At 73.9% G+C, this 13,312-nt stretch overlaps 1 protein-coding gene across 2 annotated transcripts; it reads right to left on the reverse strand.

Moving 5' to 3' along the window:
• Nucleotides 1-603: 603 nt before the first annotated feature.
• On the reverse strand, nucleotides 604-10,985 carry SEMA4B (semaphorin 4B). 2 transcript variants are annotated; one of them, XM_068958394.1, is made up of 14 exons: nucleotides 10,766-10,985; nucleotides 6,191-6,351; nucleotides 6,038-6,100; nucleotides 5,856-5,954; nucleotides 5,619-5,730; nucleotides 5,392-5,508; nucleotides 4,336-4,493; nucleotides 3,703-3,776; nucleotides 3,432-3,582; nucleotides 3,123-3,333; nucleotides 2,922-3,037; nucleotides 2,606-2,769; nucleotides 2,432-2,526; nucleotides 604-1,455 (listed from the first exon to the last, which is right to left on the reverse strand). In XM_068958394.1, the coding sequence occupies exons 1-14, from the start codon at nucleotides 10,866-10,868 to the stop codon at nucleotides 680-682; spliced, it is 2,400 nt and encodes a 799-aa protein (XP_068814495.1). In that variant the 5' UTR covers nucleotides 10,869-10,985; the 3' UTR covers nucleotides 604-679. The 2 variants fall into 2 exon arrangements, with proteins under 2 accessions (XP_068814495.1, XP_068814494.1); XM_068958393.1 differs by having other exon boundaries at nucleotides 3,703-3,884.
• Nucleotides 10,986-13,312: the final 2,327 nt, after the last annotated feature.

Consider the following 13,312-nt stretch of genomic DNA (forward strand, 5'->3'; position numbering starts at 1 on the left):
CCCAGAAGAGGCTGGCCAGGAGGACGGTTGGCGCGCCGGTCCCGCCGTGCCTCCCGGCAGGAGGGCTCACGAGCAGCGCCGCGCCGTGCCGCGCGGTCTCGGTCGCAGCCGTCAGCCAACGCTGCGGTGGCGGCGGCCATCCCCGAAGGCAGCCGGCCCCCCGCTCCGCCTGGGCCGGCCCCGGGCCTCGCCGCCTCCTGCCCTTTGCAGCTCTTCCCCAAACGGCCCCGCAAGCCGACTCGGTCCTCTCCCGGGCCGGCCGGGCGGCCCCGTCCCCGGCGCAGGCAGCGCACACCCGGGCAAAGGAGACACACCAACTTTATATAAAAACCACAGACGTTTCCGCACACACGCACACGGTGGGGGGTGAGGGGGGGCGAGCGGCGCTCCCCGCGCTCGCCCCCCCCCCCGGGGACACGATTCACATTTTCGGCGCATTAAAAACGCACGGAGCGCGGCCGCGCGGTGCACGGCCCCGGGGCCGGGGGGGCCGGCCGGCCGGGCGCCGCGGGGCGTCACAGCGAGCGGGGCCGCGGCTCCCCGGCGCCCTCGAGGGCGCTGCCCGCCGGCGGGCCGGGGGGGCCCCGCGCGGCGCCGGGTCCGGCCGCGGCCCTGCGGTCGGTCGGGCGGGCTCAGCCGAGCAGAGGCGGTCGCGTCCCAGGGCTCAGCACCGGCCCCGTCACACCACCGAGTCCTGGATCTCGGAGCCCAGGCGCACCCGGGGCCTTTGGCAGGCGGCCGACACCTCCACGACGCTGTCCCGGATGTGCAAGGGCCTCTTCTCCGACTCAGAGAAGGCGCGCGGCGGGCCCGGGGGCTCGCGCACGGGGGTGCTGGCCACGTGGTTGTCGCGGAGGGCCTGGTAGCCCTTGTGCTCGGGCGCCGCGCTGGGCAGGCCGCCGCCGTTGAGGGGCAGGCTCTCGGCGGGCTTGCGGGGCTGCCTGGGGCGCCGGCCGGCCTCGCCGGGCTCCAGCAGGGCCTTCATGCCGGCGCTGTGCCGCTGCAGCAGGAAGAGGGCCAGCACCAGCACGGCGGCGGCGAACAGGGCGCACATCACCAGGAACTCGGTCCAGTAGGTCTTGCCGTCCAGCCGGGCCGCGGCGCCGCCGGCCGCCGAGGTGCTGCGCGAGGTGCTCACCGTCTCCAGGGCGCCCCGGCCGGCGGGCGCCTTCCCGCCGGGGTCCGGCGGCCCGCGGGCCGGCTCCTGCACGGCCACGCAGTAGCTGGCCATGAGCTGGCGGAAGCCCTCCTCCAGCGACCAGCACTCGTAGGTGCCGGCGCGCTCGGGGCTGCCCACCAGGATGAGGGCGCCGTCGGGCAGCACCAGGTAGGAGGCGTTGATGGGCGCCCCGTTGTGCGCCCAGCGCCGCGTCGCCAGGTTGGAGAGCAGCTGGCAGGGCAGCGGCCGCACCGCGTTGGGCGGCAGCCGCACCGGCTGGCACGGGGCCCCCGTGGCTGCGGGAGGAGAACGGGGCCGCGTCAGGGAGGCTGCGGCGTGCCTTGGCCGCCCGCCCCGGCCCCGTCTCCAGCCCTGTTGTCAACTCCATCCCTGTCCCCATCCCCAACCTCGTCCCCGTCCCCATCCCCATCCCCATCCCCGTCTCCAGCCCCATCATCGACTCCATCCCTATCCCCATCTCCACCCCCATCTCCAGCCTCATCATCAACTCCATCCCTATCCTCATCCCCAACCTCATCCACGTCTCCAGCTCCATCATCGACTCCATCCCTATCCTCATCCCCGACCTCATCCCCGTCTCCAGCTCCATCATCGACTCCATCCCTATCCCCATCCCCAACCTCATCCCCGTCTCCAGCTCCATCATCGACTCCATCCCTATCCCCATCTCCATCCCCAACCCCATCTCTATCCTCATCTCCATCTTCAGTCCCATCATCAACTCCATCCCTGTCCCCATTCTGGACTCCATCCCCGTCCCAATCTCCACCCCCATCCCCAACCTCATCCCCATCTCCATCGTTGACTCCATCCCCGTCCCCATCTCCACCCCCATTTCAAGCCCCATCGTCGACTCCACCCCCATCCCCGTCTCCAGCCCCATCATCGACGCTATCTCTATCCCCATCTCCATCCCCAACCCCATCTCTATCCTCATCCCTGTCTTCAGCCCCGTCGCCGACTCCATCCCTGTTCCCATCCCCGTCCCCATCCCCATCCTCATTCTTGACTCCATCCCTGTCCCCATCTCCATCTCTATCCCCATCTCCATCCCCTGCCCGTGGGGATCACGCCAGTGGCATGGGAACCCCCCAGCTGCGGGTGAGCATGGGGCTGGGGGTCCCCAGGACACCCCGGGAACACGCTGCAGGGGGGCATGCGGCCACCCCCAACCCCACGGCGGCAGTGGGGTGAGCTCGGCCCCTCCGCGGGGCACTGCCGACCCCCCCCCAGCCCCACGCGAGACCTCACCTGGGGGCGGGAGGATGCGGGGTCGGGGCTGGGACGCGTTGGCCAGCCGGCAGAGGCGCTCCGTGTCAGCCTCCTCGATGTCCTGGGCCCAGAGCCTGGGGGCAGAGCGGGGTCAGGGCGGCAGGGGCGGTGGAGGCGGCGGGGGGCCATGGGGTGGCGGGGGGCGGCACTTACTGGGGGTGCGTGCGGGGGCCGGGGGCGGCGCGGCGGCAGGCGCCCTGGCTCCACGCGCAGAAGGGGTCCCGCGCCAGCACGCACTCGCCGCAGCTGCGGTAGAGGCTGCAGTTGGCGAAGGGCACCTGGGCCACCGCGTCGTAGGAGGCTGCGTAGACCAGGCCCTGCGGGCGGAGGCGGAGCGGGGTCAGCGGCCGGGACCCCCGGCCCGGGGGCCGCACAGCCGGCCGGCTCCGGCACGCCCCGGCGGCCCCGACCCACGTGGGACCGCGGGGTGGCTCCCGTGCACCCGGGGAGCCCCCTGCCCTGCTCTTGCCTGGGCCTGGTCCAGCAGCAGCTGGAGGACGGGCTGGCCGGGGCGGAAGAGGCGGATCTCCTCGATGATGTGCACCTTGTGGTTCACGCGCACAGCCTTGTGCAGGCGGCCGTCGTCTGCAAACGCAGGGGCCGTGCTGAGCGGGGCCGGCGGGGCGTGCACGGCGCCGTCCCGGCCCCGGAGCCCCCGGCCGGCACCCACCCGTGCCCAGGAAGAGGACGTCGTAGGTGCCGTGCAGGCCCTGCGCGCGGTGCACACCGATCTGCTGGTAGCGCACGTGGCTCTGCAGCAGCAGCGGCTGGCTCCGGACCGCGCTGTCCATCAGGAAGTGGTCCTTGATGAAGTTCAGCACCCGGTCCGGCATCTGGAGCGACGAGTTGATCTTCAGGCGCCGCGTGTGGCTGGTGATGCACTGGGGAGAGAGCGGGGGCGCTCGGACGGCGAGGCCCGGCAGTCCGGGGGGGGGACCCGGGACCACCCTGTGCCCGGCCGGAGGGACGAGCAACGTACCGTGCCCGGCCGGGGCTCCGGCACGGGGCTGGTGTCCGTGTACCACTGCTGCGTCTCGCGGTTCACCTCCTTGTAGAGCCCGGCGAAGGCTTTCTGCACGCTGCGCATGGGGAAGGCGCACACGGCCGAGCTGCCCAGCCCGCCCTTGCTCCTGCGGGAGGCAGAGCCCGGGGCCGGATCAGGCAGCCGGCTGCGCCGAGCCGCCCGCGCGCCCCTCACCGCCCGCGGCGGCGCTGCCGGGGCCCCGCCAGCCCGGGCGCGCGCCCCTCACCACTGCGAGGTGAAGACCCCGTAGAAGAGCGTCTCCCTCCAGCGCGGCTCCCCCGGCGTGAGCACGAAGATGTCCTGCAGCACGTTGAAGGGGAAGCCGTCGTCGGGGTGCGAGCAGAGCAGCTGGGCCTTCAGGAAGGTCGTCCACCGGCGCTGCAGGACGCGCTCGCCCCCCAGGTCCCCCTGCGCGGCACGGCGGGGTCAGGGCGCGCGGGCACGGCCGCCCCGACGCCGGCGTGCGGGCGGGGGCTTTGCCCTGCGTGTCGGGGAGGTGCGAGCAAAGCGGCACCCGAGGCTCCCAAAGGGAAACGTGAGCCAAGAGGGGGAAGGGGTCGGCGTCCTCCCCGGCGGGGGACAGAGGCGCCGGGGAACGGCCTCTGCTGCGAACACAGCGGTTGCTATCGCTCGGGGCCAGGGGAGCGGGGCGGGAGGCCCCGAGGCGCCGACCTCGTGGCGGTCTCCAGCGGGGCCGATCCTCTCCCGGGGCTCCCAGGAACCGGTGGGACGACGAGGGCAGGGTGCACCCAGGGCCATCCCGGGCATCGCTCCGCGCATCGCTCGTGCACAGGCACGACGGCGCTCGCTCGTGCCCCCTCTCACCGGCGCCCTCGGCCCCTGGCGCCAGCGCACCCACCTTGCACACCCGGGCGATGCGCGACACGATCGTGTTCTCAAAGTAGTCGAACTCCTTGCCCGTCTCGCTGAAGAAGAAGTAGACCTTGTCGTCGTCGCCCTCGGGGTTGCCTGGGGGCAGGCTCTCCCGCAGGTAGGCTGAGCCCACAAAGACGGGGTCTGGGGGCACAGGCGCCCTGAGCATCACGCCGTGTGCCCGAGGCTCACCCATCCCGCGTGCATGGTGCCCGAGGCTCGCCTGCCAGCATGCACAGCACCCATCCCACGTGCACGGTGCCCGAGGCTCACCCACCACTACACACGGCACCCAGCCCACGTGCATGGCACCCAAGGCTCACCCACCCAGCCCGCGTGCACAGCACCCAATGCTCACCCACAGGCACGCACTGCGCCCGGCCCGTGTGCATGGCACCTGAGGCTCACTTGCTGGCGTGCATGGCGCCCATCTCGCGCGCACGGTGCCTGAGGCTCACCCGCCAGCACGCATAGCGCCTGGCCCACATGCGGGGCACCCAAGACTCACCCGCCGGCACGCACGGCACCTGGCCCGCAGGCATGGCACCCGAGGCTCACCCGTGAGCACACACGGCACCCAGCCCACGTGCGCGGCACCCAAGGCTCACCTGCAGGCATGCACAGTGCCCGGCCTGTGTGCACGGTGCCCAAGGCTCACCCACAGGCACGCACAGTCCCCAGCCCACCTGCGCGGTGCCCGAGGCTCACCCACCACTACACATGGCACTCAGCCGGCGCGCACGGTGCCCGAGGCTCACCCGCTGGCACGCACGGCACCCAGCCGGCGGGCGCTGCACCCATCCCACGCATGGCACCCGAGGCTCACCCGCCGGCACGCACGGCACCCAGCCGGCGGGCGCTGCACCCATCCCACGCATGGCACCCGAGGCTCACCCGCCGGCCCGCACGGTGCCCATCCCACGCCCAGCGCCGTCCCATGCACGGCACCCATCCGCAGGTGGCACGCGCCTCGCCGCGGCGGCAGGCGGACGCCCGGCCCCGCGGTGCCCGGCCCCCGGGCTGCGCCAGCCCCGGCTCTCACCCTGCAGCCAGCTGAGGGAGTTCTCCGTCTTGAGGGAGATGCGGCTCTCCTGGCTCCGGTAGATGGTCGGCTCGTTGCCCTGGAAGTTGCTGACGGTCCCGGCGTAGAGCTCGCCGTCTGCCAAAGGGACGGGCTGCCGCTGGGACCCGGCGCGCCGCCCGCCCGGCACGGCCCCGCAGCAGCCCGGCCCCGCGGTGCCCGGTCCCGTCCCGGCCGGCGTGCCTTACCGACCATGACGGCCGTGGACTTGTACTCGGGGTCGAAGGGGCAGCGGCCCTTGCCGTCCTCCAGCAGCGGCTTCCCCGACGCCTCCTGCTCCAGGCTGAAGCGCTGCACGTTCTGCAGGGGACCGGCGGGTGCCGTGAGCCGGCGCCGCGGCCGCCCCCGCACCGAGAGGCCCCGGGGCGCCGAGGGGGCCGGGGCGGAGGAGCCGGGCCGGACGGCGGCCCCCTCGCCGCGCTCACCACGTAGGCGCAGGCCGGGCTGAAGGCGCAGGTCCCGCAGGTGTACAGGTGGGTGCTGTTCAGCTGCAGCAGCATCTTGATGTAGTTGTGACAGTCCCTCTGCGGAGAGGCGGAGGAGCCTGCTCAGGTGCCCTGCCGGCCGGCGGGGCCCGACCCGAGCCCGCTCCCGCCGCCGCGCTCACCTGCGGGTCCTTGCCCTTGAACGCGCACTGCCTCTTCTTCTCCCCGTCCGCGCTCCACGGCAGCTGCGCAGAGCCAGAGTCAGGGGCGCCCGGGCGGCTGCGCCCGCCGGCCCCCTCGGCGCCCCGTCCCCGCCGCGTCCCCGCCGCGCTCACCCTGCGGGCCGGCGGCCCCGGCTGGAAGCGGCTGGTGTTGACGGCCAGCAGCAGCTCGCGCGCCCCCAGGTAGAGCGTGCCGCCGTCCGGGCTCAGCAGCAGGGCCGTGTAGTTGGACACGCCGGGCACCTCAAAGCGCTGCACCGCTCGCTCGGCCGAGTCTGCGGAGGGCGAGCGGCGCCATCAGCCTCGGCACCTCCTGGGCAGCACGGCCCAGGCCCAGCAGCCTCCCCGACACCCCTTTTGCACGACACAGGGTCCGGCCCTGGGACGTGGACACCCTGCCAGGGCTGGAGCCTCCCGAGCAGGGGACACCCCAGGGCCTGGCTCAGCCCCGGGCAGAGGCACCCGCCTCCACTGCCCCTTGGTGCCACAAAGCCCTGCTGCAAACCCACGGCTCCCTGCAGCGCAGCAAGCCCTGCTGCTGCACCCGCTGCTGCACCCGCTGCTTGCACCCCACTGCTGCACCCTGCTGCTTGCACCTGCTGCAAACCCTGCTGCACCCACTGCTGAACCCCGCTGCTGCACCCCGCTGCAAGCCCACTGCAGCGCCCTGCAGCGCCTGCTGCCCCCAGGGCCAGACCCCCGGTCTCCGGCGACTCCTCGGCGAGAGACACCACTCACACGACCAGAGCCACCGGCAGTTTGCAGCACCCCAGCAGCCGAACACCGAGACGCTGCCTGGAGCCACGTGCGCAGCGAGCGGCTCATGGCCCCCCAGAGCAGCCGGCGAGGCCGTCGCACCCCGGCCGTGGTGCCCGCGTGGAGCCGCCAGCAGCCCAGGGCCCGGCTCACGCCGTGCCGCTGCGCAGCAGCTTGGCAGCGTGTTGCAGAGCCCCTCGAGGCCCCGGAGCCCGGAACTGCCCTGGGAATCACCCGGGAATGCCGCAGCAGCCCGTCCCAGTGCCTGGTGGTAAATCCTCGGGCTGCCCGTCCCGGGGGGAAGAGACCCGGCCACACAACCACTGCAGCGGGCACCAGTGCGGCTGCCCTCGCTGCTGGTGCAGCCCCGGTGCCGGGTGCCACCGGGCGAGTCGGGGCTCACCTGTGCCAGCGCGCGGGCGGCCGGGCCCCGGAAGCCCTTCCTCTCCCGCTGGCAGCCGCTGAATCAGCCGGGCCAGCTGTGTCAGCGGGACACGTCGGGCTGACTCACGCTGCTGCCTCCCTCGCCCGGACCCGCAGCTGCCTGGCGAGGGCCTCCCGGCCGCTGGCCGCTACGCTGGCACGGCCCAGGGCCGCGGACTGCGCGAGGGCCCATCGGTGCTGGGGGCTCGAGCCGCTCCCGCGTGGGAGCGCTGCTGGAGCGGGCGGCCGGCAGGGCTTGCAGGTGCCCTGGTGCCCCAGGGCCGCAGCGATGCTGCTCGCTGCAGGCACAGCGCAGCTAACGGCGAGGCAGCAGCTGCCCCAGCATCCTGCCCCGGGCACAGTCCTCACGCCCGGGCAGCATCCTGCCCCAGGCACAGCCCTTGGGCCCTGGGCACAGTCCTCACGCCCGGGCAGCATCCTGCCCTGGGCACAGTCCTCACGCCCGGGCAGCATCCTGCCCTGGGCACAGCCCTTGTGCCCTGGGCACAGTCCTCACACCCGGGCAGCATCCTGCCCTGGGCACAGCCCTTGTGCCCTGGGCACAGTCCTCACACCCGGGCAGCATCCTGCCCCAGGCACAGCCCTTGTGCCCTGGGCACAGTCCTCACACCCGGGCAGCATCCTGCCCTGGGCACAGCCCTTGTGCCCCGGGCACAGTCCTCACGCCCGGGCAGCATCCTGCCCTGGACACAGCCCTTGTGCCCTGGGCACAGTCCTCACGCCCGGGCAGCATCCTGCCCTGGGCACAGTCCTCACGCCCGGGCAGCATCCTGCCCCGGGCACAGCCCTTGTGCCCTGGGCACAGTCCTCACGCCCTGGGCACAGTCCTCACGCCCTGGGCAGCATCCTGCCCCAGGCACAGCCCTTGTGCCCTGGGCACAGTCCTCACGCCCTGGGCAGCATCCTGCCCCAGGCACAGCCCTTGTGCCCTGGGCACAGTCCTCACACCCGGGCAGCATCCTGCCCTGGACACAGCCCTTGTGCCCTGGGCACAGTCCTCACGCCCGGGCAGCATCCTGCCCTGGGCACAGTCCTCACGCCCGGGCAGCATCCTGCCCCAGGCACAGCCCTTGTGCCCTGGGCACAGTCCTCACACCCGGGCAGCATCCTGCCCCAGACACAGCCCTTGTGCCCTGGGCACAGCCCTCACGCCCGGGCAGCATCCTGCCCCGGGCACAGTCCTCACACCCTGGGCACAGCCCTCACGCCCGGGCAGCATCCTGCCCCGGGCACAGCCCTCGTGCCCTGGGCACAGTCCTCACGCCCGGGCAGCATCCTGCCCCGGGCACAGTCCTCACACCCTGGGCACAGTCCTCACGCCCGGGCAGCATCCTGCCCCGGGCACAGCCCTTGTGCCCTGGGCACAGTCCTCACATCCCAGGCACAGCCCTCACCCCCTAGGCAGCATCCTGCCCCAGGCACAGCCCTCGCACCCGGGGCACAGCCCTCGCACCCGGGGCAGCATCCTGCTCCGGACATAGCCCTCGCACCCTAGGCACAGTCCTCGCACCCTGGCAGCGTCCTGCTTCATGCACAGCCCTCACGCCCCGGGCAGCATCCCGCTTCGTGCACAGTCCTCGCACCCCGGGCAGCGTCCTACCCTATGCACAGCCCTCATGCCCTGGGCAGCATCCTGCCCCGTGCACAGCCCTCGCACCCCGGGCACAGCCCTTGTGCCCCGGGCAGCATCCTGCCCCGTGCACAGCCCTCCTGCCCCGTGCACAGCTCTCGTGCCCCGCTGCAGAGCCCTCGCAGCCCCTGCAGCCACGTGCCCCGGGCACAACCCTCCTGCCCTGTGCACGGCCCTTCCACCCCGTGCACGGCCCTCCAGCTGCGTGCACGGCCCTCCCAGCCTGGGGAGCAGCTCCCAGAGCCTGTGCCCGCTGCCAGAGGGACCTGTCAGGACAGGACCTGCTTCTTCCAGACAAACCTGCTGGAGGCAAATCCAGCTGCTTCCAGGAGAGCAGCTCACCCAGCTCCTCCCTCCCAGCCAACCGTCAGCCCCACGCGGCCGTACTGCCCCGCTCCGGGCTGGATGCAGGCTGCCCCAGCGGAGGGGCAGCCTGCGCCCCTCGCCCGGTTCCCCACGGCCAGCGCCCCCACGCCGGGACCCCAAGGGCCTCCCCACGGAGGTGGCCCCGGCTGCAGCCCCTGCCAGGGCAGCCTCCGCAGGTGGCCGAGCCGGGGTGCAGGCAGCGCCGGGCGCAGCACGGAGCCGAGCTGGCCCGTCCCGGCAGGGGCGGACGGGGCGCCGCTGCCTTCTGTCCATCCCGCCCGGCTCAGCGGGTCCCCGACCTGCTGGTGCCACCACAAGCTCCGCCGGCAGTCACGGGAGCACGTGGCTCGGCCAGCAGGGCCACGTCCACACTGACAAGCCCCAGGCCACATCCACAGCGAGGAACCACAGCTCCCAGCTGCCCGCGCGTCCCTGCCAGCACGGTCCTGGCCCAAACCCATCGCACCCTCCCAAGCAAGCCCTCGGCCTGGCTGGCAGTTAGCAAGGGACAGGGACTGCTCCCCAGACACAGCTGCATTTAGCCACCTTCTTTGGGAGCACAGCGAGCCTGATAGCACGGGGAGGGCCACACCACGGCCACGGCCACAGCCGCAGCGCCAGCGGATGGACCCAGCCCAAGAGCCCGCGGCCGCTGGGTGCTCTGGCCCAAGCCGCCCCCAGAGCGCGCCTTGCTGCCAGCCCACCGCCCCGCAGCCAGCGGGAGGGAGAGGCCTTGCCAACCCCCCGCGCGGCAGGGACCGAGTCCCACCTGCCAGGAGGAGAGCAGAGCCGGGCTGGGACACGAGCACCCCTGCCGTCCCGTGGGATGCGGCCGCCAACCCACTCCCCATCTGCGATCAGCGCTGGTCCCAGCCTGGGGCGCACCTCCCACCTCCGCGCACGTCCAGACCGCATGTCCACCCCGCTGCCCGCCAGCCCCGTGGCCGCCCGCCGCCCCGGCCGTGGGACCGCGAGCCCCGGCTGGCCGGGCTGGCCGTTCTGCAGGCTCAGCACCTCGCCGGGGCGCCTGGCACAAGGCGTTTCCACGCCGGAGCACGGAGCCGCGTCCGCCCCACGGCTGGGGGAGGCTCGCGCGGCAGAGGCCCAGCACCCGGGGCCGGCAGGGGGTCTGCGCGGGCGGCTGCACTCGCCGCTTTCCTCAGCTCGTTGCAGGGCAGCAGAGAGCCCGGCGCCCCGGACAGTCAGGCTGTGCTGCCAGAAGCTCTCGGGGAGCAGCTCCCACCGGACGCATCCCCGGAGCTGCGGAGGGGCCGCCCACCCGGTGAAGCCCCCCAGGCTCTGGGCTGCCACCCGTGCCCCGGACACGCTCGTGGGCCACCGGCCCCCGGGGGCGGGGGGACCCGCGGGTGCGCGCGGATCCGGGAGCCCAGGCTGGCAGGGGAGCCCGACCCCCCCCCGGCGCCTCGGGACGCTGGGGCAGCCCGCCCCGGTGCCGGTGCCGGTGCCGGCGGGCCCCGCGGCGCAGCACTCACCGTAGGGCAGGCTGACCCGCGGCACGGGCTCCGGGGCCGCCGAGAGCAGCAGCGCCGCCAGCACCGAGTGCGCCACGACGGGCAGCGCCGGCCGCGGCGCCATGCCGAGCCGAGCCGAGCCGAGCCGGGTCCAGCCGAGCCGAGCCGAGCCGAGTCCAGCCGAGCCGGGCCGGGCCGGGCCGAGTCCAGCCGAGTCCAGCCGAGCCGAGTCCAGCCGCGCCGGGCCGGGGCGGGCCGAGTTGCACCGAGCCGAGCCGAGATGCACCGAGCCGAGCCGAGCCGAGCCGAGCCGAGCCGGGCCGGGCCGGGCCGGGCCGCTCCGCCGAGCCGCCGCCGCCGCCGCCCGGGCGCTGCCGACCTGCGGGGAGAGAGGGGCTGAGCGCGGCCCGCCCCGGCCCGCCCCCGCGGCCCGCCCGCCCCGACGGCGCCGCCCGCCCCCGCCGGCCGGAGCCCCCGGGCGGCCCGGAGCCCCGGCGGGACCCGCAGCGGCAGCCCCGGCCCCCGGGCACCGCCCGGCCGAGGCGGCCCGCGCTGCTGCCCGCGGCCCCGCCAGCGCTGCCGGTGTCCCCGGCAGTGCCCGGCCACGGGGAGCCGGTGCTGCCAGCAGCCCCAGCGGCGCCCGGCAAGTGCTGTGAGCTTCACCAGCAGTGCCCTGCCAGCGCTGCCGGTGTTCCCAGCAGTGCCCGGCCACGGGGACCTGGTGCTGCGAGCGTCTCTGGCAGTGCCTGGCCAGGGGGACTTGGTGCTGTGAGCTTCACCAGCAGTGCCCTGTCAGCGCTGCCAGTGTTCCCAGCAGTGCCCGGGCCAGCGCTGCCGGTGTTCCCAGCAGAGACCGGCCAGGGGGACCCGGTGCTGCCAGCAGCCCTGGCAGAGCCTGGCCAGGGCGACCGAGTGCTGCGAGCATCTCTGGCAGCGCCCGGCCAGGGGGACTTGGTGCTGCAAGCTTCACCAGCAGTGCCCGGCCAGCACTACCGGTGTTCCCAGCAGTGCCTGGCCAAGGGGACCCGGTGCTGCCAGCATCCCCAGCAATGCCCCGCCTGCAGGACCCAGTGCTGCAAACTTCCCCAGCAGTGCCCCGCCTGCAGGACCCGGTGTTGTGAGCTTCCCCGGCAGTGCCCCGCCTGCAGGACCTAGTGCTCTGAGCATCCCAGCAGTGCCTTGCCTGCAGGACCTGGTGCTGCGAGCTTGCCCAGCAGCACCCTGCCGTGACACCTAGCAGTGCCCATCTCCTTTCCTTCTCCCTCTAACTTACAGTCCGGGTGAGCAACAGTCAGTCACAGCCCGGAAGGGGACTGTGCTCTATCCCATGAGCTAATTGCAGCCATGGGCCTCCCCCAGGCTCCCCCGCTCCCCAGCAGCAGGGAGGCCCGGCAGCCCTGGGAACGGCTCGGCCTCGGGCAGCTGGTGCCGGAGCCCGCTGGGCACGGGGATGCTGCCGCTCCCAGAGCCCCCTCGGCGCTGGGCTCCAGCGGCAGCGGCTCTGCTCCAGGCCGGCCAACCTACAGCTGGGGGCTGCGGCAGCCCGCGGGGCCGCGCGCATCCTGTGCACAGGGGGTCGTGGTGTGCGCTGAGGCCGGGACCCCTGCCCGGCCCAGCACGCCCCGCTCCCGGGGACCGCGGGCTCTCGCGGGCCCTGGCACAGCCTGGCCGCCGGACGCCCCTGCCAACCCATCGCATGGGGCAAAGCCCACGGGCGCCGGTGCCCGCACAGGGCTGGGGGTCCTGTCCTTCGCGGAAGCGCGTGCAGACCCCGGAGAACCACGCTGCTCGTCCGGCTGTCGCCATGGCGATGCGTTATTAATGACAGCTGCTTATTTTGCCATGGCAACACACGGGAGAGGGTCTCCACTCGGCAGCGGACGAGCTCTCCCGGGGCCGGGGCAGCCCAGCCCCTTTGCTGCGCCCCCGGCCATCGCCGTCCCGCTGGCGAGCCCCCTCCCGCGCCGCGGGCATCCGCGGGCGACTGCGCCGCTGGGCCGCGGCCGTGCGGGACGGTGCCGCTGCCTGGGCCGTACCTGGCACCGCGGGCTGCCGGCTCCTGCCTCCCTCCTCCGCCGGGCTCCCTTCCTGCTCCCGGCCCGCGTGCAGGCTCCGACGTCCCTTCCTGGGCCGGCGGCAGCCCCGGCCGGGCTCCACCCCACCTGCCTTATCGGTACCCTTTGCCCAGGAAGTGCCACCACGGGGACGGGACAGGACGGGGACGGGAGGGGGCTGCACGTCACAGGGCTGGGCAGGCGGCGTCACCCTGCGTGGGATGAGTGTGCCGGGACTCGGCGCCGCCGCGGGAGCCCGCTCCGCACGGCATGGCCCGGGGGCCCCGCGGGGGCCTGGGCATCGCCGCGCCGGCGCAGCCCGCTGAGCACAGGGAGTCGCAGACCGCGCGGCGTGCGGGCGCCCCGCAGGCCCCCACAGCCCCCGGGCCGGGCAGCGAGGCCAGAGCCTGCGCCTTTAAGCATCTGCAGGCAGCACGGCTCGGCTCGGCGCTCCCCCAGCCCCGGCCGCTGCTGGCAGCCAGGCCTGTTTACGACAAACTCCCATTTATCTCCT

This window comes from Struthio camelus, chromosome 12, assembly GCF_040807025.1.
Source record: "Struthio camelus isolate bStrCam1 chromosome 12, bStrCam1.hap1, whole genome shotgun sequence".
Taxonomy (NCBI): Eukaryota; Metazoa; Chordata; class Aves; order Struthioniformes; family Struthionidae; genus Struthio; species Struthio camelus.

Coding starts and splice junctions, on each gene's coding strand:
- SEMA4B (XM_068958393.1), bottom strand. CDS start 10,868: ATGGCGCCGCGGCCGGCGCTGCCCGTCGTGGCGCACTCGGTGCTGGCG. Junction 6,352..10,765: donor GCGGGTCAGCCTGCCCTACG/GTGAGTGCTGCG, acceptor CGCCCTCCGCAG/ACTCGGCCGAGCGAGCGGTG. Junction 3,334..3,431: donor CGGAGCCCCGGCCGGGCACG/GTACGTTGCTCG, acceptor CTCTCTCCCCAG/TGCATCACCAGCCACACGCG.